At 28.6% G+C, this 26,276-nt stretch overlaps 1 protein-coding gene and 1 long non-coding RNA gene across 4 annotated transcripts in view; one reads left to right on the forward strand and one right to left on the reverse strand.

Moving 5' to 3' along the window:
• The window catches only part of LOC129972517 (sialin-like), a 115,460-nt gene that overhangs the window by 41,642 nt on the left and 47,542 nt on the right, over positions 1 to 26,276 (reverse strand). The window contains exons 1-2 of one of the 2 annotated variants that reach the window (XM_056086680.1): positions 20,397 to 20,629; positions 4,511 to 4,710 (exon numbers count right to left, since the gene is read on the reverse strand). In XM_056086680.1, coding sequence (XP_055942655.1) covers positions 4,511 to 4,710; positions 20,397 to 20,484 — 288 coding nt within the window. In that variant the 5' untranslated portion in view covers positions 20,485 to 20,629. Of the gene's footprint in view, positions 1 to 4,510; positions 4,711 to 20,396; positions 20,630 to 26,276 lie in introns of those variants that run through there. The other variant, XM_056086679.1, reaches the window with a different exon arrangement.
• Positions 20,832 to 26,276, forward strand: part of LOC129972519 (uncharacterized) — a 65,080-nt gene continuing 59,635 nt past the window's right edge. For both annotated transcript variants that reach the window (XR_008784868.1, XR_008784867.1), the window contains exon 1: positions 20,832 to 21,088. This is a non-coding gene — a long non-coding RNA (uncharacterized LOC129972519). The remainder of the gene's footprint in view (positions 21,089 to 26,276) is intronic.

Consider the following 26,276-nt stretch of genomic DNA (forward strand, 5'->3'; position numbering starts at 1 on the left):
TGCTTATCTTCGAATTAAATGAAAGATAAGGAACAAATATGAAATGTAATGCAAACTCACAGTAGTGCAACAACATGGTAACATAACAACACAATAAATCGAACACGGCTCGACAAATACAACGGCAAGTAGGACTTTGTATTAACAACAAATTTTAAGAATGCCTAAAGTAAATGTCGAAAGAATTTGCAGTCAGTGACATAGCGACAGTAAGTGGCGTTGGGAAAAGCATAATTCTTCTGTCCCATCATGATTTTTCTCTTTAAACAATGACATAATCGCGCTAATGATTTGTCCCCAAAGGCGCTCTCTATGCACCTATATCCGTTTTCTCCACGCCACTCCATTAAACATGTGTTGTATAATTCATCTAATTGTATCTGTTTCTTTTTCCTTCTTATATAACTGCATCTATTTAGTACTTTACTTTTAACATTGTTAGATACGGTTAGGTTAAGAACTTGGAGTTCAAGTACTCCGTGATCTCCAATTCTTTTTTTCTCAATTCATTATAATGTCCCCCTTTCCCTTAGAAGTCCCTCTCTACGTTTGCATCTGTATGTTATACTGTACAAACAATTTATTTTTGTTTGCTCGATAGTTCTTTAAACTTTGTTCAATGATTTTAGAGTCACCCTGTAAAAAAAATTTGCATGGATATATTCAGAGAAGTGCTTTATTTCAATGGAGTAATCAGAAATCAATAAAAAATATTTAAGAAATTTTATCTATCCCAATATTAACTGATAAATTTTGATAAAATAATATTAATCATATTTGCAGAGCTATCGAAAGATTTGCAAATTAGAAATTTTCCTTCAAAGTAACTTTCCTGCGAAACATGCTCTCTTTTACTACTTTTTATATATGCGTGTACAAAAATTTTGAAATGAAAAAAAAATATTTTAAAATAAAACACTTCATTTAATTACAAAAAAAATTATACTTTACTTTTTTACCAAGTTAATCTATATTAAACCAAATATTTGAAGGATATTAGTAGAAAAAATCTAATGAAAACTACTGCAGTTAGATAAGATAGGCGTTACAGAACTTTGTGGATTGTTTCTTCAAAATTGATAATCAAATGTTGATATTCATTAAAAAGAAATATTTTTTACATATTTTCATTATCATAAGAAAAAAATAATCCGATGATATTATTAATAAGAATAATTAATATGGTTTAGAAATAACAACGACAATTTTGAAAACAAAATAAGATATTCTTGTTCTTCAGGTTTTATAAAAAGAAATGAATAGTTAAAGAGCCCTTTACAAATATTCTTATAAATTTTAGAAATGAGATAAATGGAGATGAAATGAAATAAGATGAGATTTAGAGAAGACATAAATCAAGATTACTAAATTGTGATATCGGAAAAAAGAAAATTTTGTCTAACAATACCTGTGGGGGAAAATGGTGGAATAATGCAAGAAGAATTTGGATTAAATAATTCTAAAATCTTACTAAATAAGTTTTTGAAAAAAAAAACTATTTGTAACTTTGAAGAAGAAAAAAGAAAGAAAAAAAAAAACGAATTCAAATCCACTTAGTTCCGTATGTTGCCCAGAATACTTAGAATTTTTAAGAAATTGGCTTATCTGTCGAGAGATCGTTTGTAGGAATCGCATACATACCTGATTACTGTAACAGAACACATTGGGAGAATGCAGAAAGGGGTTATTCTAGCATCTCCGAGATCCAGATCACCAGAAAAAAACGATCTTTCCTTTAAAAAAATTTAAAGAGCAATCGCTACATTTCACCATAAAATGATGCACGGTTAAAAAGTAGCACCAAACGCGATTGTTTCACACAAAATAGAGCGGATGCAAAAGCTTATTATTTGTTCTTCTTGTCGCTGCTCGACCGTGTTAAGCTGTATTAGTAATACTCCGAATAGAAATACTAGTGATGTTAAAAACTGGTTAAATAAGAGGACTAGATTATGCACAAGAAAAAAAAATAATACTCGGGTTATATTTCTTTAGAACAGAAAGGGTGGGGATTTAATATTTCATGTTGTAAAAAAACAGCGCTGTCAAAAATATTCACATTACTTAATTCACTATTTCATAAACAATTAATAAAATGCATCAAGTCTTCAAAATTCACATTATTAAATATGTTAATTATCGTGAAATGGAAGCATTATTTTAATGAAATTCATTGAAAATAGGAAAGAGGTAGTTCCGTATTTCCCAAATCTCATTCATTAAAATATAATATTTTAAAGCTCAAGACCACCTCAAATTTAAATTTGAATTGATATATGTTATTAATGGTTCATGAAACAGCTAATCTAAGTGTGAATATTTTTGTGATCTATATCTAAAGCCCAAAATATTTTTTTCGGAAGATTAACGGAGCTCTTTTAATATAGTCGCTTATATTTTGCATGGACTTATCGTAAAAATCGAAATATTAGCTAATGAAAATATTTTGAAATCTAAAATGAGAAAAAAAAATGCATCAAATTTTCGATTTTGTTTATAAAATACTAGCTCCAATTATTTTAGATGTAATATTAAACATATAAAAGCCATATTAATACATCGGCTATAAAATCTACATTTCAAACGCTAAAAAGCACGATAAACAGCGAGAAATGTATTTTATAATGTTAAAAAAAACACTAAAACCTTTTAAAAAGATTGTTTGTCTATTTTTATAAAAATTTCGAAAAGTTATTTTAAAAATTCAAACAATTCAAAAAAAAAAAAAAACCGAAAGTTTTTTGGTACCAACAAATAAAAAATTATTTGAATCCGCTCTATTTAATATAATTCTTATAGTAGCGAAATCAATTAAAAGGATCTTAAATTATCATTGGAATGAAAAAGCAAACCTATAATGTTGCTCTTTCGCTAGGAATAAGGGAAAAACAACACCGTACCACGGTCAGAGGGTGGGGGGGGGATAAAGTGAATTTTCCTTTAAAAACAGGACCCTGTAATTGATTTTGTTAGTTCAAAATCAATTTCAGTGTTAAAAGGCATGGGAAAGGTGCAGCACTAGTTACTTAGGTTAAACTAAATGCAAGATCAAGAGATACTGAATATACCTCGACACTTCGATGAGTAGTATTATTTTAATGTTTTGAGTTATATGGTAGTTTTAAAGAATATAAAGCACATTTGGTCAAAAAAGAATTTCCTTCAAATTAAATTTTTAAAATGGTTCAAAATTCGTTAGACAAATATTATTAATCAGCAACCTGAAAGAAAAGATTACTAAAATATTAAGTAGAGAAAAGAGGGAACATTTATTGCAAAAGGAATCTGGAGATCATTTATGAGAGGAATCTAAGTTTCGTATCAAATATGCACTTAGGTTTGAATGTCATCTTGAAAATAAATAGCTCAGAATTTTCGTTTGGAAACAATGCCTTACTATTTTTCACAGTTAAAACAAACAACTCATTGAACGTGACAACCTTTATTCCATTGTGCACTGTAAAAAGACTGAGCCACGTTAAATTATTTGACAAAATTAGAATCATCATATTTTAGAAAGGTTCAAAGAATGATGATTTATTTCACAACGCATCTTCGGTCTCCCCTGTTTTAGTGAATATTAAATATATATTTATTGCGCAGGCCAGTAGTATAGAAAGGAGATTTATTTGGTAAGAGAGAGAGAAAGAGAGAGAGAGAGAGAGAAACCAGTATAATAGGGTTATTTATTTATTTATTTAAAGTTCTTTAAGAGTCATTATTTTTTGTAGAGGGTTAGTATTTTTGGAAATAACAAAGTAGAAACTCAGATTTAGAGTCAGAAATAACGACTGCCTTTTCAGAAATTGCATTTTTTAATGCAGCAAAAAAGAACATCGACTTTGCCATAAAAGGAGTTAAAATCTTGTAAAAAAGAAGAAAACTGCATAATTTTGCCATGAAAACGGCGTTAAATTCTTGCAATGAATAAGAAAACTGCTTCGACTTTATTTGAAAATGGCGTTCAATTCTTGCAATGAATAACAAAACTGCTTCGACTTTACTTAAAAATGACGTTAAACTCTTGCAACAAACAAGAAAAGTGTTTCGACTTTGTCATGATAATAGCCTTAAATTCTTGAACAAAAAAAATGAACAAAAATTAATAAAAAACAAAACATAAAAAAAAAAAAATAAAAAAAAAACTGCATCGAGTTTACTTGAAAATTACTATAAATTCTTGCAAGGGAAAAAAAACAACCTTTGTTTCGACTTTGCTATGAAAATGGCGTTATACTCTTGCAACGAAAAAAAAAAAAAAACTGCTTCGACTTTTTCATAAAAGTAGCGTTACATTTTGCAAAGAACTTGATTTTAAAGTAGCAATTAAAGATTGCAGAAATTTCACGAAACATCTGCTTTATAACAACTCTATAATTATGGAGTCAACAAATATTTTGGTCAGTTCTCTTGATCTAGCGAAGTATTTTCCCAAGTAACTACTGCCGTCACAATTATTTACAAATGGAAAAGGATAGGTTTAGACCGTTTCGGGCGTCATCCATTTTACCTCCGGATATTCCCTGGTGACGTTGGCCGCTGCGAAGATGTTGGGGCATTCGTCAGAGACGGTCTCGTTCTCCTTGCCCGCGATGGACGTGGAGTTGACCATGGCCACCATTGTGACATTGAGGTTGACTCGCTGGGTGTACTGGATACCCAGCCCCAGGAAGGTGAGGAAAGTCAAGACATAGCGAGCAGGGATGCGTTCTGAAAATGAAAAGAATAAAAGTTAGCATATGTTAGATGCAAATATTATCGTATTTGAAAATTTATCATGTCTCAGATAAAATGCAATCTGTAGCAGCTTCATTTCACATTATAGGAAAAGCTATGCAGTGTTTCATCGCATTCGTGCCAAATCGGAAATAACTTTTACAAACATTTCAGTGTTTAAGAATCTAAGGGTTGTGAGTTCATTAAAAAACAACGAGATGATTTTTCCTTCGCGTTTCTTGACGGTATGGAAGAGTTCGCTGTTTCGTAATACATTGAAAAAAGCACGAATGAATTTTAGAAGCCTTCCATTCATCCAATTGAAGCCAAAATGTTATATACATGAAATGATATCTCTTGCTTTAATTTAAATCTTAATTTTTTTTTTAAATTATTTCATGTTATTTTATTTTGAAATTTTCCCTTATCTCCCGATCTAAATCACACTTTTTGTATTTAATTGTTTTTAACATGAGCTCTAAAAAATTGCTGACGCTTTAGTTCTCACGCTATGAGAAAAAGAATAAAAAATCCCTATCACCCACGTAATTTCCAAAGATAGCCGAATTTTCCTTTCCTAAATCAACATGAGTCAAAGAAATCTCTATAAGAACCTCTTAATAAAAGCAATAAGGAAAAAAATTTCTTAGATTTTTTCCCCCTTGTGTTTTAGTACGAAGAAACGAGTTCTGCCTTTGGTTCCCGTGTGTAAATTATTCCCTCCCGAACTAAGTTGAAAATTCTTTGTTTTCTTGTCAGTTATTAATATGCAAATCTATGCCATATGTATCTACAACTTTGAGACAAGAACCCATACTAAATTTCATTTACCTAATCGTTTTTCACCGCTGTTTATAGTTATAGTGTTCGCCTACCCACAAACAGATAGTTCGATGGATAGTCTATGCTTTGATGGACTTTGTCTAAAATTTAACACAGATCTGTGGTTCTGATTTGTATTAAAATATTAATGATGATGCTAAAAAAATATGCTAAATCTAATTTTTCGAGTTTTTCAGATATTTAATACACATTTGATTTAAATCGGTCTTTGAAAATTTGAGATAATTTTCTTTTTGTATGTACAGAATAAAAAAAATTTTTTTCCCAATTGTAACTTTTTTTATTTTATTTAAGCCAAATTTTTTGTTAGCTAAGTAATGCAGACATATAGAAAATAAAGCTCACCTGTTAATTACTTATTTATTTAGAATAAGTTCATTCTAATTAATTAATTAAACAATAAGAAATAATTTTAATTTAGTTAATGGTAAACAATAAGAAATTTACTTAAACATATTTATCTGGCAAATTTTAAGGAAGTACATCAAACGCAGATGTTATTTCTTAGAAATTAGTTTTGCGAATTAAGTGAAAAAAATGAGCAAAAATACACACTTGAGATCATGTGTCGTATTTTAAGAAGCCGTATCAGCATGAAAAGTCTGAATGATTTCGCACTGTTGTGAATGATTAAAATAATTTTTACCGAAAATGCATTAATGACTGCCATACTTATTTTCAAATAATTCCAATGTATAGTTAAAACAAGTAATATAAAAAAAATTAATTTTATTCCTACTTAGATCAACAAAGAAAATTTTTATTTTAGTTACTTTTTATTAAATAATAATCAAAAAAATTATTGAGTAGCAAAAAATAAGTATAAAAAATTATTGATTTTCGCAAGAATTGAACTCGCATTCTTCACCTTCACGTGAAAAATAATGAAATCCTTGCATTTTACCAATTGAGCTACTGACTGTTGGTTTCAATTTGCATTACAAACTGCTAAAACTCTATTTAAAATATTAAAAATTAATTAAATGTAATTAATGAATTAATATTTGAAAAAACTGTATTAACATCCAGTGTCATCTACTACAAGTTTAAAAAAATATATTTGAATTTGAGTGGATGAATAAAAAGTATTTTGTTAATGATTGAAAATTTGAACAAGATATATAAATATGTATAGGGAGAGTGTGAATTAATGGTAGGAATTGAATAACAATGGAGATGGTTGAATATTACTATCAGTATCATTAAAAATTGCTTACAAATAAATGAAAACCATTCTTGATTCTTTTGAACCGAAACATAAAGTTTTATCCAAAATAAAATTTGTATTAAATTGTTTATCATCAATTTAAATATTACGAGCAAAATTAACAAATTAATAAATTATACTCTTAAAATTCAGGATTGTTTTAACTTTGAATAGCGCCAATACACGACAGAACCTTGATTTTTATCGACTTCAGATAATTATTATAACTGATTTTTAATTCAAGACACATAAAGCAGAGAAGTATTTTTAAAACCTTACGTTAAGATTCAATACGAATTTTCCCCATTCTCTTAAGTTCTGACACATAAAAGAAAAAAAAAAAAAAACGAAATAAACTACTTTAACAATAGACAGCGAATTACGAAAAATAAAAAAATTAAGATGAAGTTTAACACATATACGAATGTTGCTACGTACCGTAGTTTATTGTTAACAGGTTCTTGGGCAGAATCGTCATCTTTTGAGACAAACACAAGGAAAGGCTGCCGCGGAGGAGGATGTGAGAATTTAAAGTGTCGACAAGGGGCATTCATTTGATACACTCCTTGCTTTCATTTTCGCCGTGTTTATTTCAAAAAAACACCTTTGCCCGCCATAAATCTGACTTTTAAATCTGCGTCTATACCCCCATCTTCCAGAAGCAGCTGTCTTTAGCTCATGGAAGAATGATAATAATTGTTTGTCGCCAGAAACACGAGACTTTGCTGGAAAAAAAATGGATCGTATTTTGATACGCCAACCATCATACGCTGTAAATCAAGGGCTTAATACATCTGAGCTGCTCAAAAACGAGATGCTATTGTAAATACCAAGAGAAGAAGATCGGTGACACATAAAGAAAACGAAAATTGAGTTATTCCTTCCCAAATAAATATACATACATATATATATTCTGGAGTAACCATTCAGGTTTACTTTTGATTTATGCTTGTTAATCTGAATTACTTAAGGCCATTGTTTTTTGCAAGCTAACTTTCCATGCGTAACATATACCGTTCTACATTTACTGCGAAATAAGAACACTTAGCACCCTTTTTAACACGAAAATATTAGAATTATTCCAATTCTGACATAACTAGATCTTTAAAAAAATAGGGTTGTTTTTAATTTATTTTTTCTGTCACGACCCATTTTTAATCAAAAACATTTTTTTTCTTCAACCCCAATAGCCCTTTACAAGGAAAAAAAATGGATGTTTCACTACGATAAAAAAAATAAGAGATTCAATCTAACAAGCATACAGAGTATAAGGATGTGTAAAGTAGTATTTCATGAACTGTAAACGAAATACCTTAAATTAAGATTTATTTTTGTTATTAATCTTTGGTAAAAATACTAATTTTTAAGGTTTTCTTAATATAAAGCCAGTCTTCACTTAAAAATATCGTCTAATTTTGAACTTTAAAAGCGACTAAGAAAATATTGCGCTAGTTAATAAAAATTCTATTCAGTTGAAAATAATTTTTTTAATTAACTAAATGGAATATTTTAAGAAAAGGCAAGTTTCTTAACAACATTGGCTTCAATACTGAAGAAGAAGGCCCTGTGAAAATTCTCATGACCCTCTCCTTCAATACTTTTTACATTATCAGTTGTATCATTTTCGGTTCATAAAATAATAAAGATGCTATCAATATTTCTTCCGTATTAGAAACATTTTTGGAACGAAAGCTGTAATGATAAACAGAAAATTAAGAATAATTTTCAATGCACAAGTTAATTACGCTCAAAAAAAAATCGAACCGAAAAGTCTTTGAAGGAAATATATATATATATGAAATTTTGCTATGTGTTAGATACGGGCAGCAAAAAAGGCATGAAAGCAAGATGCTGTTTACACCTTACAGTTTTTCACGTACTACACTAATTAATTGACTTTGTCTCATGATCCTACTGTCCGAATTGACCGTGAATAAAGTAACTCTTTTACGAAGGACAAGATGGTAAATTTGACATATAGAAAGTCCTTGCTATGTACGAGAGTGGAATTCTTAGTTATTTTGAAGGTTCGTGTTAAACGTTATTGTATAGAAGACGGATATAAGATAAAAAGAAAAGCACTTCCAGCACTTTCGTACTCAAGGTCCTCCGCTGTTACATAAAACTCCACGTGGATACAGCTGCTGCGCTACATAATATAAGGTGGGATATTAATGGATGTTAATCAATTTTTATAGGTAAATTAGAGCCAGAATGAGTTCATTACGTTATCTCTATGTATGAAACGCCAATGTGCGTGGCAACGGAATCGTTCTTATTGCTTTTTACCGAATGGCAACAGTCAAATGTAAACAGATCATAGCACGAATTTCAGACTGCTTCATTGAACTTTTTACAACTGCAATGAAATTTAACGTTCTCTGTGACTTCGCCGTGTCGCCAAAAATGTTCATTCAGTAAAAGGAATGAAGATGTGAAATAAATCAAGAAACAGGCTTTAAACAGAATGTTTAACCGAGAAAGAAAAAAATAGGTTTAATCATCGCCATAACTGAAACATCTACGGAAACTCATGTTCATATCTTCCAAAAAATTATCTTACAAAAATGTACTTCGTATTATCTTAAAACTCCAACATTTATCTTCTTAACGGTATTCATTTCATTTCCTTACAATATTTTACCTTAATTTTAATAATATTTTTTAAAATTCAATTCGATACACTATCCAAAACGATACTTTTAGAAATGATGATAGAATTCAAAACATTCAATTACATGCTTTTGCCAAACATTAACTCCGTAGTAAGATTTTCACTTCCGTTTTATATTTCATAATATATATACTTTATAATTTGTAGTAAACTAATTCAATTGAATTCATATTTTTCAGTCGCATCAAATAACAAGGTGAATTAAAAAACATTTCATACTAATCATTTAACAAACTAAAAAGTCAATAATCTGAGCAAACAAAGCGGTTACCAAAGGCGGCAAATATTTTTTTTTAAAGTTATTATTGCTTATTTGAAACTCTCTAATAGCAATCCTAAATGTAAAGCCCTGTCTTTTTTTATAAACGTGGTATAAAATTAGAATATAAATTCACTACAGTCACTTAAATGTGCAAACTTAAATTTACACATGTAGAGGGCGAGGCTCTTTATAATAACTTCACTATGAAGTAGATGAAAATAATAGACGGGTTTCAGGAACAGTTATTCAATTATTTTCTAAGTTCCACATTTCACAAGACAAAACAAACACGAACACGAAAAATACACGACACTCACTTCGAATACAATCTAATAAGGGCACCTCTTCCCCCCCCCAAGAAGGATCATGGGAAATATTCCTTGATGTTAATAAGGTAAACGCCATCTGTTGTATCAAAAGAGAAGGCAGTAGAGTTATGCAACCACTACACACTGAGTTCATGAAACAGTATTTAATTGCATTGAATTATTTCCTTAGTAATTATCGATATAACAGTTTTATCTGTATATTATTTGATATGTAAAATTTCCATGATTGTCTTTTTTGTTTATTTGCCATTCCAGATAGCAATTAAAGACTTAAAAACAGAATATGTTTTAGTTTTATGGTTTTACTTTAAAAAAAATGACGAAAATCATCATACTTCTCCATGATAAGTCATTTCAAAATGCTAAAAAATAAATAGAGAAATGAATATAATTATTAGAATCTCGATGAAAATCATATTGATAACAGTCTTTTGCAAATTAGATGCTCCAGACTGTTAATTTTATTGTAGCGTGGTGTTTTATGGATATACCGACCATTTACTATATACCAATTTGGCAGCTTAAATTTCTTGATTCAAAATTTATGCAAAAATGAATGATCTTATTTTACCCTCCCAGTTTGAAATTGCATAGTATTAGTTAGTTATAAAATGACAAATTGACAAGTTTTCATAAACAAGGTTGACCACTCTACGAGAAAAACATGGTTGGTAATTCTCTGCGTACGATGGTAAAAAGTACAACAAAATTTCTGAACGTTGCAGAATGTTACTTTGCGCTCAATGCTAACAGGCTGTTAATTGCATAACATGTTCTGAAGTAACTGAATGATGAAATCCATTGCACATTTTGCAGCAATTAATAAAAGTGGAATCACAGAATAATGTAAAAAGACAACATGCCGCAGATAATATAAGGCACGTGTAATTTTGCTGGATATGCCACAAAACTAATTCTGTTTCAGAGCTTTTCTATAAAATGTGCGTTTATTTTTGATTTCGATACGATTTTTTGCTATTTCTGTGACACAAAATTATTTCTGTACACTGTATAAATCAGATAGTATGGATTGTCAGGTTTATAAAACTCGGTTAATAAAATAAAAAAATCCTTGTACTTAATTTATTATCAAGGCATTCTTTTATAAAAATTTCTATCGTGTTTACATGCGGACAGAGAGATATATATAATACTAAAAAACGTTTTTTTTTTTTTTCGGATTAATAAGATTTGAATTGTAAGGAGATACTCTTCTTTACTTCAAATACGAGACAGTAATAAAAGTCTTAGTTTAATTTAGAAATATTTTTGTGAATAATCTTTTTCAACATCTGTTCTTAAAGAGCGAACTTTGAAACAACAAGAATTTTGAAAAAGTTCATTTATTCTGACCCAACTTTATAGCAATCATGGAATTGCAAACTCATTACTTGCTTATTACGGATGTCTATTTTTTAAAATAACTATTTCTGTTATTGAAAAATATTAAAATGTAACATCTTTTTATGAAGATCAGAGAGAAAATTTTTCTTGGAGATGTCATTAATTTTACAACTAAGATTTAAATGGGAAATTACTTTACTGAGAGAATGAGTTAATCTGTAGAAAAATCAAGTGAAAGAATTATATATTCGGATTTGGGAGCATCAAACAGGAATTTTGTTTAGGAAATAGATTCCAATTTTGATAAAAACTCAGTTTTAATTGGAATGTAACCAAAATATTCAAAATGAATAGATTTAAAATTTTATAGGAAGTATAGAGAATGTATTATAATATTTGTTAAAGTAAGGCCTTCTTTTAAAGGATTTCATTAGGAAAGAAAATTAAAAAAAAAATAAAAGGATATATTTTTAAAATATTTGGAAATATATCTGCTTTTATCAGAAATGATACAAATAAAAAAAATAATTTCTTAATAGCTTTAGAAATAATAATTTATTTAAATTAGAAATAATAATAATTTAGTTTCAGAAATAACAATTTAGAATAACAATTTATTTTAAAAATAATTTTAGAATAAATTTTAGTTTTTAAAATAATTTTAAACTTTATTTTAAAAAGAAAATTAACTAACAGAATTAAAAACAGAAAAACGCATATATATATATATATATATATATATATATATATATATATATATATATATATATATATATATATATATATATATATATATATATATATATATATATATATTACTATAAAAAGTAGTAAATACATTAAAAATGTTACTGTACATTATAAACATAATAATTGCTTAAACAAAAACTTCAAAGCGGGTTTGTTTATTAGATAAAAATGTTTGACTTTCCTATATGTTATTTATTTATTTTCTAAGCTACCGAAACTCATGAAACAAAACCATTCGGGTGATTCTTTACGCGTGCGACAACAAACATAAATTCAACAAATACAACATTTTTTTTAGGTCACTTTTTTGTTATCAGTTCATGGTCATCGTCAATATCAGTAGCCTCGTGCCCTGCCTCCACACGAAACTGTTTAATATTTTTCACGACAGCGATTGATGTCTGTTTGCTGTTGTAAATTCGATAATGAAGCGTCAGTCGTCGTTACTTACATAAAGGGCTTTACTTAAAAAGTAAATCATTTCCATGTCGACACGCGGATCTGAACGTGTCTGTTTCACGTTGGACCCGTTACTTTCGAGATTAGGCCTGAAAATATTCATATTTTCTGTCTAGAATCACATGGCTTTCGCTTTCGGTATGCGCGATCACGATCTCAATGATATTAATGAATTCTGGAAGTTTCTTTCATCTCGAGTTCGAAGATCATCGCTGCCAATGAGATCGGATATTAACTGATTCATATTTCATCTAGAAATTAAAAAAAAATGTAATCAGTAAATATTTATGTGGTTTCAGTTATTAAGGATTATTAAGGATTATATCGTGCAGTGTTCGGCGCTTCTATGAAGTGACGTCACTTTCAGATGGAGCTACTCATTTATCGTTTCGTTTCTTACTTTTAATTAAGACTTTAAGACAGCGCAAATAATTTATCTTTATTTTTTTTTAACCTTTAAGTAATTAATCTCACGCCACAAAGAATTGCGATAATATCTTTTGGAGTCTTTAAAACTTTTTTATGTTTTAATACTCATGCTTATTCTTTAACGACTTTTTCTGCACTTAATAATTGCACTTTTATGACTTTAACCGCACACCTACGAATTGTAAGTGTTTCTCAAAGTATCTAGAAATATGTTGTAAATATTAGAATATAATTTTAAAATCAAGTTGCATTATATCCATTGGATTTTACCACACATACAACAGTTTCTAGAATACTGAACTTGTGATGGAATTGCTTGAAATGACTTATTTTTTATTTTGAACAATTGCAGCACGTCATAATCGACACGCATATTCTTGCCAGTGTTAGACGAGACCTTTAATATGACAATTTACGGAAAGCATTCAGAACATATGATGCTGTTTTAGAAGTTGAGAAATTGCCGAAATAATATATTAAGGCAGAATGTTAGCTGAATTTAAATAAAAAATTTCGTTAAACTTTCTTAAAAAGTTAGATAACAAATATTTTATAAAAATCAAGTTTCGTAGACCAATAAATGTGATTGTTTTATTGATATATCATTGAATGAAAATGATGGGCATGTCATTCTAAATTTATCTGCTCATTATTTTAAGCTGAGGTAAGGCGAATTATCCCTTATCGCAAATTGGTTCTAAAATGAATTTAGCGTGCGATCCACTTCATTCCATAAATCTTTTTCATGCTGATATAATTGTACCAATTTTGAAAACAATAGGCTGTAATTTTTTTCTCAGTTAACATAGCATTCGAAATTACAAATATTTATTTGTTATACTTCCAAAAATGTTTTTGAAAATAGTAGTTTTGAAACTCATGCCAAGGAAAAAAAACAAAAAAACTCGAGAAATTCACTTTTTTTCATTAATTGTCCGAGAGATTCACTATGTTTCTATTTTTTTAACTGTCATTTAATATCAATCTTTAGAAATTAATTCAAATATTAATGCATTAGATTAATAAATAGAATTAAAATTATATATCTTTGGGTAATATTTTTGTTATATTTTTAAATAGGTGGAATTAAAAGTTTATAACTTTAATACAGAATAATAACTTTTAGCTAGTTTTACATTTTTGCACTACTTTTTAAAACTTCACTTTTTAAAAAAGTGAAACACATTTTTGCCTTAGTCCCGAAAAAGCTTTATATTTCAATAAGAATAGTAAAACTTGTGTTCAGCTGTCAAGAAAATACAGCACTTGACGCAAACAAGAAATTGCAGACAAGCATAATGTAGAGAAATAGAGGCTAAAATATATGAATGCTTGATAAAGACAAACATTTTTTAAAGTTCTTTTTAATATGCACTAATGATAAACCAAGTTAGAAAATATATATTGTCACAAACAATGATTATTTAAAAAAATAAATTCAAATGCCGTCACGTTCATTTTCGTCCTGTAAGAAGCTCAATGGACTTTAACTAGTTGGTCCATATATATTTAATATATATTTTACAAGCATAAATTTTTTCCATTTTTTAAAAAAAGTTGATTACATTTTTAAAAAATTCGTTTTGAAGCAACAATAGGACTATTTTGAGCTGCGATTAGATGACGAGGATGACACTTGAGCTGGCACAGCTATTCTCCAAATCTCCATACCACACTAACGGAAGGGGAAATTGAATCCCTTAACAATGCATACAAAAAATAAAACTCACATATGAATTAAATGTATTAAATCAGAATTCGTTACGAAATTAGCCTTATAACATTCAAAAACCAACTCCTCTCAACAAAATAATCAATGAAGTAGGCTATAACTGTTAATGTGGCAAAAACAAATGTCAAAATACGTAGATTATTACGCACATTACTAACCAAGAATTTTATTAAAAAGATAAATGTAGCTATTTTGGCAACATTTATTCTTTGTTCCTGGAGTATTATTTACAACTTGTGAGTAAAAATAAAGCAATAAAGAACAGAGTTGATTGCCAGAAGAATCTTCACAAAGCATGTTTGCGGAATTGGATACAGTTGATATTTTTGTAATATGAGAACGAAGGTTTTTGTTCTGTTTTATCAGTATAAATGTTAATAATAAATTTCGCTTGACTGATGAATAAATAATAATACTGATTTTTTTAAAACTAGAAACAAATCATTTCTATGAATAGATCATTCTTATCGCAAAAATTTCGCACTGAAATATTTACTTTATAAATTTAGATTATCTGAAATTTTTCAAAACTATACATTACTTACAGTGTCTTTAAAACTTTTATGGTAAGATCATGATTTTTTTTTAAAGTTTAATACTGAATAGAGACTTTTTCAGATTAAATTCAATAGTTTTGTATTATTGTTTTTTAAGATTACAGATCGCAACAACAATGAAAAAAAAAAAAAAAAAAAAAAGAAATGTAAAATTTCTTACTCCGGATAAGTAAAAAAATGAATAACAAAACAGAAATTCAGTTTAGTACGCTTCGCAAATAATCTGTGTCACGATTAAAATGCGGATGGTTTACTTTTTCCGAAAACTTCTCCTTTCATTTTGACGTCTATGAAAGAGATAGCTTAAAAACGCTTAGAACTAGATGGCTGAAATTTGCCAATTTCTGTCAAAATTTGGACTAAAACCATTTACAAAGAATCTGTTTGTTTGATTGTTTGTGTACAATTATAAAGGTATAAGCTCGATAACTATAAAGAGCAAAGAGATTGATAGATACAATTTTATACAAAGATTTTCTTTCTTATTTATACTACTTATGAAGTTTTCAACCAAATCCGTCCATCGGTTGACCGTCTGTTAACCTGTACATTTGCATATATGTAAACGGAATAATTCATAAATGCAATGGCTTAAATTAATGATATTCGGCATGTTATCTTATGAGTACAACTGTACTTTCGTGTTAAAATTTGATATCAAATGACCGTAAAAAAAAAAAAAAAAAAAAAAAACGCCCAAAATACATATTTTCGCGATGTATTGAGAAAAAATGTTAGATTCACTCCAACGATCTATGTTCACAACTATCGCTTATCAATGCCATGCAGAGAATTCGCGGCTTTATCGAAAATCTCCAATTTTATGTGGAGAAAGGAAGATGAAATCTTTATCGAAGAAAATGCGAGAATATTTCGGGGAGACTGCTCCGGCTCATTAAAAATTAGACTAACTCCCATGCATTGTTTGCAAACTTCTCAAAATTTAATTATATCTTAAAAACATAATTTATCTTCCTTCAAGACCCACTAACAGTTTTTTCCACTGTTTTGTGTAAAACGTTGATGGATTTTAATACTTCCTAAATGTAAACTTTAGAATAATTCTAAATAATGAAGAGCTTATCATTTAGATAGCGTCACTTGTAAAATTTCATTGAATAATTCGAGCACATTTCTAGGTTGTCTAAGGTCGGTTGCTGAAACTCATATCGAAATACGATGAAATATTTCAAAGCTATTTTATATTAAAAAATAAATATAATAATATATAAAATAATAGCAACTTTATATATTAAAATATTACATACTATATCTATATATTATTATTATTATTACTATATATATACATATTAAAAATTATAAAACCATTTTTCAAAAACTATCATTTAAATCATAAACACGCCATATTTTTTTCAAAAAATTTTAAATTTTAATTTTTTAAATGATTTAAATTAGAAATTGAGAACCTTTTTAAAAATTATTTTCATAATTTCTTCAAAACTGCCGTAGTTCCGAAAGTAGAGTGTTTATGTTGAAATGAAGAAGTTATTCGCCAACTTTTGATATATTTGCTGAAAAAGGAAGTCAGACTTATCATTGGAACTTTTTCGAAATAATATTAAAAACATTTCTTAGAAAATGATTTATTTGATAAAATCAGCTAAAAAATTAATTTCTGTTTTTCAGTTTTCAATTCACAATTTATTATTATAAATAATTCAGAATTTGGAAACTTTTTTGACAACTTTTTTTCCAAATTAACTATCAAGTATAAGTTTAATAAGACATTAAAATTCATTAGCTTAATAGTCCAACCGAAAATTAATATCTAAAATATTAAAATATAATACTGTCATAGAAAATACACAATAATTGTATAAAATTTGAAAACTTTCTCATGTTAGCAAGTGAATGAAATAAATAATATATCATCTTAGCAATATCATCAAAATATTATCTTAGCAAGATAGAATTTTGAAATGCCGAATGACAGAATAGAAAATACAATGATAGAAAAATCAATGTCTAGGCAACTTTTAAAAGTTTTTAATTTATCAAATATGCAATAAATGTCGACACACGTATAAATTTTCAAAAACTTTGCATTATTTTATAAAAAATAGTACAATTAAATTCGTATCTTGCATTAAATTCTAAATTGAATATATATATACGTCCATGTGCAATATGTCAAGAAAGACGTAGAATAACCGACTTGAGAAGTCTTGCGTAAATATTACGTCACTGAATTTGGCAACACAATTGAACTTTGCAATCAGATCAAACTTTTTTGCAAAGAGTGGTAGCAATAAATTTCTCTTTCTCAACGAATTCTCTCATCGAACTTTAACAAGCAAATGGTATTAAAGACTTGAAAAACATATTCATTTTTTAAAACTTTCTTTAATTTTTGATACGTGGCTTCACGGTTGAAAATAAATTTTATAATAATTAATAAAAAAATAATAATAAAGCCGATTTTCTTCACACTGCTATAAAATTTTTGCATTCGCAAATAAAGTCTAAAAGAAAATTAAGGCCATTAAGTATGATTTTTTTTAAATTAAGATCAATTTTCGTCACATTAAATAAATTGATTGGCTTAGAAGAATAATAAGAAAAATGATCGAATTTCACACATCTTTTTGAGAATATTATTTAGGATTTTTTTTTTTTTTTTTTTTTTGATTCCTGAAGGTTTTTATCAAACAGTGAGGGGAATTAAAATCATGATTTTAATCCCTAATATGTCAAATAAAAGCTTTGCACACTGAAAGCAAGGAAAAATAATGCAAGTAAAGTTTGATTTGAACAAAGTTGAAGAAAAGAATCTTTATAAATAATTATAAGCCTTTAAGGCAATGCTAAGTAGTAGTCATAATTAAGAAAATGCTATATCTCCTCGTTAAAAGTTAGCTATATTTGAATACATTTTTTGAATTTATAGGATTAAAGAAAAACAAACAAACAAATTATATCCGAAGAAAGACATCTCGCAAAAAGTGAGTTCGAAATGAGTTCAGATGGCTCCGGAAATACAGGCGCATGATTTCCACTGAAAATAACTTTTAAAGAATTTAAGACAGATTTAATTTAAGTTGATTTATAAAGATCCGTGCCATAATATCAAAAGAATATTAAGTGAAGTCAAATGTCGGAAAAGGTAAAAGACAATATGAATTCTCAAAAATGTGTGTTTCGCTCTAAGCCCATCTTTTCCATCCTTTAATTGTTTTGCTTTTTCTATTAATTAATTAGACAACATTTCCATTTCTGAAATATATTGAAATGCAATTAAAAATTCATACAATATTTGAGGTGTTTGAGAATTTTGCGTAATTTTTATTGAACCATAACATCTTGAAATGTTTTAATTTCAGCTTATAACAACTAACTAGAAGAAGCTATAATTCGTATGACGCATGAACGCGATAATGAAGGAGTTAATCGACAATCCAATATAAATTCGAATAAACAACTAACTCGCGGATAAACAATAAGGAAGCTCCCTAATTCGTCAGATAAACAATAAAATATTTTAATATTTGAAATAGCAGTGCAGTCCTTTTATACACAGTATAGTAGTCACCAACAGAATATAATATTTAATAGTTAGAGACTGAAACAGGTCTTTGGAATTGGCAACCCCATCTCCTTCACATAAACTCTCTAAATATAACGTTTCAAACTGGCAGTAAGGCTTCACTCGATGGTGTTTCAAGAATATTAATTCCATGAAATCTTCCAGCGAGAGAAATTTGCTTAAACAGTGGCGGATTTAGATATTTTGCGGTCGTCAGCAATGCAAATTATAAGGTTCTTTTGGGAATTGAGGCGTTCTCTACAAAGAAAATTACGAAAATTTTAGTAGTAAATAAAAAGGATATTTTCGTAAGTAAAATAAAAGATCTAAAGTATCTGATAGAAAATTTATGACATATAGAACAATTGATATGTTTTAATAATAAAATAGTAGAAAATATTTTCTTCTTAAAGTACTTGTTTTTTAATGGCAAAGCGAATATATGTTGTGATACGATAGTTTCCAAGTTCCTAACCGCAAATCGGTAAGCTCAGAAAATATAATTCTGAGTAAAAACACATAATTTTTATAATATAGAAGAATGGATTTAATAAACAAAATGAATCCTAAATATGGCAATAATAAAGATTTCAAAAAAGTAAGGGATGTCATGTAACTTGAAAATCTGAAAAAAATGTATATTTTGCATGATTAATAGTCTGTACAGATTAAAAATATTCCAAAAAAATTAAATTATATTTAACAGATGCATAAAGTTTGTAAATATTGTTTAAAATTTCATACGATTGTATTGAATAGAATGCTTTCTCTGCGTACCGAAATTGGAAGAAAACGCGTTTCGAGAAAAAGACAAACAACTCTATCTTTCTGTCATGGGAGCACCTGTTAGATCCATTGTTATAAGATAATTTATAAAATTTCGACTTTCTAAAACTATACAAATCATACATTTCTGTTATTAGTCAAATATCTCCTATTTTATTAGATTGAAATTGAAATTTCAATTATTTGAAAGTGCAAAAGTTCTCAGTTAACTTAAAACTGATCAATTTACATTGCATCAAATTTTTAACTTTCTCAACTTATCGTGATTTATTTTAGATCATTATTAATTTTTAATTTCAATGGCTCTATGAAAGCGCGTACGTTTCTATTGATTTATTACTATTCGTGAAAGAGCAGTATTCACCTTTATACCCAATTTAATCAAAGCAGACACTTTGTGCTTCTAATAACTAAGTGAATTAAATGAAACATACAGAATTGCTCATTTTTACTTGATAAATTTTTTACACTTTCGAATTCATTAAAATCCAATTCATATTTCTTTCATACCATCACTGAATGTTCAATTTTTACAAATTTATTTACCTGGAAAATAGTCTAATAATAGTTTTTAATCAATCTCAAAGCGGCTCTAGAAGCTGTCTAATCCGGAATATGCTACTGTATTGCTTATCCCGGTCGTTTAAGCGGTGCATAAAATTCAGCACAGTTACGATAATTTTCGACTACAGCATCTAAAAATTCCATTTAAAAATTCAATGCTTTTAACGAATGTAATAGAAAAGAATGGAAGTTGTCCTTGCCTCTGAGGGATTTCTTTTTGATTCTCTTTTCTAGCAGAGGAGTTTTGATCTCATCCGAGAAATTTGCAGGCCAGTGCTGATAACCCATCGAGTTTCAAACAAAAATTGGGAACAAGTTGCTGGTCTTCTTGACAGAATTGAATAGAATTTAGAAATGAACTCCTCACTCGGTCACCGGCGCGTAATATCAATCGGCACCGAACCAATCACGATTAATCTCTCGTTCTGATATCAGCTGCCTCTCAAAGATCAAGTATCACCAACAGTTTGGCGAGATATGAAAAGCCCGCCACTCACCTCCGAATAAATTAAATAAGACATTATTTCTATTCAATGAATTTTTTTTGGGACTGGCTTGGCTGGTTTTTCTTGGCGCACTTTTCTCCAACCATTAATTGTTATGCATAAACATACCCATGTGTCCTTCTACATCAGTTTTCATTAAGTAACTGCTAACCGACATAGTATATACTGTAACCATCAACAGGTTTAATTTTAATGATTTTGGAGACTTCGATTTTTGTTCACCTGTGAGAAAGATGTCTCTTTAATCTTTATTTTTTTATTTAATTTAATTTTTTTTAATGTTTCCCTTGACAAAGGGAATATAAATTAGGAACTGAAATGAAAACTGGTTTGGTTGGGGTTCTTTTTCGCTTAACTGCTACATCTCATGGATGATTCCTAAACACGTGAGTAGGCGCCGCTTTTACCTTTTAGAAACCACAACTCAGTTATTGAAAAAGCCGAGTATTTGAAAACAACGTTTAAGAAAGTATTTCGACCTTCAAACATTCGCTTGGGATTAAGACACAAATAATAATCATTTGACGTCACTGATGCATGTTTTCGAATGTCTCTTCCATTGAACCAAGGGGCCCTCTGGTCAGTTTCTTTTAAAATGCGCATTTACTTGTTGACAAGAAATTCTGATTTAAGTCACGTGATGATTGGAAACGAGGGCAATAATATTTTGATCCAGAAAGGAAACCTCATTATGGTAATTTTAATGAAAGTTGCTTTTGATTCTACAGTGCATCTTATAGCCATTTGGTTACACGTTTTTATTTTTATTTATAAGTTTCACGTGACTATTCTAAAGAAAACAATGGGTGTTTGGAAATCTTTTTTTTTTCAATGCTTTTTGATAAAAATTTATAGAAATGATCGATATATGGCAATGGGAGTAATAGAATTAGATTTAAACTAAAAACTTGGATAAATAAGAAGATGGCTGTTGTATGAATAATTCAGCCATTAAAAATACTATGAAAATATTTTTTTGTTTTTCACTGTAAAAAATAGATTAGTCAAAGTGACGTTTGTTTTTGTTTCAGATTGCTATCATGTGATTTGTGCCCTTGAAATATTGTATAATTCGTAATGTAATCATTCCTTCTCATCACTAATATCAGCATTTAATTTCATAATGCAATTATTTTTTTTTAATTTCACAAAAAATAATTGAACATTTTAAAAATATTCTTTTTAATTATATCACTACTATTCAAAACACACACATTTTTTTTTTTTTGTGAAAAAAATGTAAATGTTTTTTTAGACTAGAGTTAAGACTACTTGTGGAAATAATGTAAGAGAGTCAAGACTGATAGGGAAAAAATTGATTCACAAAAGTGTCTCTTAAATTTTTTTTTTTTCACTAACCTCAAAATTCCGAAATATAAATGAGGAATCAAGATTATAAATACTTGTTCCGTTCTAAATTAAAAAAGTTCACTTTACAAAAGGAATTAAGAAAATATTGAAATGTATTATCAAGTTTTTTTTCCCTTGACAAATTATATCTACAGCTATTGAAAAATATAAATCACGAAGAATTAAGGGAATTAAGATGAGTCTCAAATCGTTCTAATTGAGTATGCAATCCTTAGTTTAATTTGTTCTAAATTAAAGTCAGGAATTGCCTTGAGAAAATGAAATTATCGAAAACAGCCACATTTCCAAACTTTAAAAAAATGAAATTGGGGACTTTTTTAAAACTATTTTTACTATCCAATTTCTAACAGTACTGCAACATGCTAGGAGGGAGTGAGCATGTTCATATGTGCATGTCCACAATTCAACATGCTGGGGGGTGGGACTGGAAAGTTCAGTTATGCATACCTCCATAACTGCAATGACCTATAAAAGCCTATCAATTTAAATTGCAGAATTGTTTGCTCAGTGCCATTTTTACATCATTAAAAAAACATTCTTTTTTATATTATTGTGAAATAAAGATATGTTTAATATTTACATTTCTAGAAGGACAATTGAAAAAAAAATGTCAATTATATTTATTTTCGTTGCTTCAGATTTACTTACGATGACTTTAACTCAAATGGATTTTTTTTTAATTTATTTGTGGCAGCACTCCTATGTGATATAACCGATAATGTTTTCTTAAACACAGTTAGCTCATTTTTGAATTTTGTGCGAATTAGTTTTATTTAATTCCGTTTGGCTTACAAGCAAAAAGTAGCAATTTATTTTCGAAATAGTATATGTATTGAAAGATTTTTAATGTTTTTAGATAAACTTGAATGTACAAAATATTATTTTATGTAAACGTTGGAAATGTTCCGTCATTATCTATAATGAATGGAATGTGTTTTCGTTCGTTGATTAAACTTTCAACCCTTTTTACTTTCTAATATATGAAATAAACATAAAGTATTATAATCATTAAAGAAATTCGAAATCGGATTTGTGTTTTATTTCCATGTTTCAAACCTCCCTGAATTCGGAAAACACGTTTTAAAAAAATGTCTGTCTGTCTGTCAGCGAAACAGAAAACTCAAAAACGCTTTGAGCTCGACCGTTGAAATTCGATATATGATCTTTATATCAAATTTATAGATTTCGTTTCAATTTTGAGCAAATTCAATTTAAATCTAATCTGACTGTCGAATATAAGTTAAGTAAATAAGATATCGAGTAAGTTCGAATATAAGTTGTCTGTTGTGTATAAGTCGTGTACTCAATAACTACAAAACAAAGAGAGCCGAATGCATAAAATTCGGTACAAAAATTAACATTCATAATGCAGACACCTATAAAAGTTTGAGCTAAATCCAAAGATAGATTGACTGTCTGTCTATCTGTACTTTCAGACGCATGTAAACGCGATAACTCAAAAACGCAGTGACTTAAATATATCAAATTTGGTTTGTGATTTTGTGACTGCAACTGCAGCTTTGTGTTAAATTTTCGTTTCACTCGGCTGTGAAAAACGCATCTAAAATACTAATTCAATTTTCGGATCTATTCACTGTAGGCTAGGGATTAAACGCCAAAATACTCGCCAAGGATCACACGGTTGATTCAGTAAAAATGCTAAACTCACGCCAAAGTGTAATATTTCATAACTATTGTACGCTAACTCTACGAAAGGCACTCTGGATAACTTTTTGTTAGAGAGTACATTAGAAAGTATCGGGAAGACTTGCCGGCTTTTTCTGCAATAAATAGTTTTTTTTTATTATTATTTTAAATACTTCACTCTTATTGCCAACCATTCCATAGGATTATTATTAACAAAGTTGCCTTTTATTAATTGGTAAGCCAACTGTTAATTTAAAATAGTCAAGATTGATAATCCTTATTTCTTACTTAAATATATTTTTTATGAAAATGGAAGCAAATTATCTGTTGAGACCAAATTGTTCTTTTGTGGACTGGATGTCAGGAACACAATCAGAACCATTCCCGTGGCTAAAAAGAATGCGTCAGTGGATCCAAATTTCCAAATTGTCATCTCGGGACGAGACGTAGCAACACAAATAAAAGTATTTCCAGGGCAGTAAAAATTGTTCTAAGTGTCTAGTTGACACTGTTTTGTTTTCGTTTCATTCATTTCGTTGGGCGGAAAAAATTATTCTTTCTATTTTGTTTTATAAATTTTGTTTGGCGCCACTGTAGAGGGAGGAGACTCTATAACTTCTTTATGAAGCAAATGAAAATAATAGATGAGTTTAAGGAACAGTTATTTAATTATTTTCTAAGTTCCACAATTCACAAGACAAAACAAATGCGAACACAAAAGTACACGACACTCACTTCGAATACTATCTAATAATGATCCCCAAGAAGGATCATGGGAATATGCCTAGATGTTAATAAAGCAACGCCATCTGTTGTTTCAACAGAGAAGATAGTAGAGTTATGTAACCGTTACAATACTCTATTAATACAAAATATCAGTATCAAAAAAAAAGATTACCTAATTAGAAAATCTTTATTGGACAATAAAGATTCATTAAAGATCCAGGACAATAAAGATAATTTTTTTAAGTTTTAAAATTGATTAAGAGTGAAAGGAGGATTAAACTAACTTTTTATTTGAAGTTCAAATCTTGAAACGATTGGGATTCGGAGATGGATGTTTGAAAAATCAGACGCCCTTTTTCACGACTTTAAAAACAAAGCATTTAGCAGGATGACAAAAATATATACAGATCGAATCGCTTTTTCCAGCAAAAGACGGAACATCTAATATAAAAGAAGCAAAACATAAAGTGGCAAATGTAATAAACAAAGAAAATGAATATCTTTTTAGCACTTTTTGTTTCTTTTCCCAGGCTTTTTTATTTCGCGAGATAAGATTTGTTTGTTTAAAAGAAAGAAGATAATTCGATATAAATATTCTGCATTATCTAGATTAGAGAATTTTTCAATAAAACAATCGCGAGTAGCTCTAATATCTCGATCGGAAAGCGCAAGTTTAAAAAAATTGCTCCTTCAAAATGGATGATAGAAAAAATACTTAAGAAGATATTTTTTAACTGCGTTCTAGTGTCATTGAAATAGCGCGTAAAATATAGGTTCGCTGAATAAATTAACCTTGAAGGGTAAAAACTCCAACAGAGTGTCCAAATAATATAATTGGAGAAATGATGAAGTGAATCTGTCGTATCCGAAGCATATATTTTTATCATTTTTAACAATAATGCTTAAATTTCGAAGCTAACATACTTTTTCCTTAAAAACGCCTCTCTAAAGTCTAAATTGTTAAATCTTACTTAATATTTTTTTAAATAAATAAATATTTTGAAAATAAAATGAGTTTTACACAGCATGAATATCAAATTTCTTCCAAGTATTTCTCAGCAATTTTAAATAATCGTGATCACTTACAGACAGAAAGATTTCATCGCCATTGTTTTTTCTTCAGAAAAATCTGAAACTTGAGATTCATTCAAATCTTGGAATATAATGATTTAAAGATTATAAAAACTTTTTACATGTTATATAATTTTCAGTAAAAACGTTTTCCCGGGAAATATAATAATCCTGGTTGGCTATGGGCTTTTAAAATGAAATATGTAAAGCATTCAACAAGTATTTACATACAATTCAAGTATAGAGTACAGACATTCGAGTATAGAGTATAGAAATAGTACAAATCAAGTATAGAGCATCAAGAGTAAATTCAATTCAATGTGCATTCTAAGAACTGCAAATTCATTGATATTGAATATTGTTCAGAACTTCGAAATCATGTTTAGTATTGAAGAATTTATGGCATTTGTAAATTCACAATGTAATTTTTTAAGTGAATAATCAACGAAATTCGATTTTTGTTTTTTTTTTGTTTTGTGAATATAGAATTGGAAATGTTAGAATATAATTTCATATTTCCTTTCTGTTTATTTTTGGTATTTAAAGAGCAATTAGCATTTTAACAGTACAGTAACAATGACATAAGTGATCATATGACATAATTATTAGAAACTGTCTCTCAGTTTTGCGTTTTCGACTCATTCATCTACTCATGAAACATATTTTATACCAGTCACCTTTGACGACCAGTTGGTTCGCTGGGAATGTTGGTAACATTTAATTTCAATTTAATCGATTGGGTGCAATTTTATGGCCATG

The sequence above is a fragment of the Argiope bruennichi genome, chromosome 6, assembly GCF_947563725.1.
Source record: "Argiope bruennichi chromosome 6, qqArgBrue1.1, whole genome shotgun sequence".
Taxonomy (NCBI): Eukaryota; Metazoa; Arthropoda; class Arachnida; order Araneae; family Araneidae; genus Argiope; species Argiope bruennichi.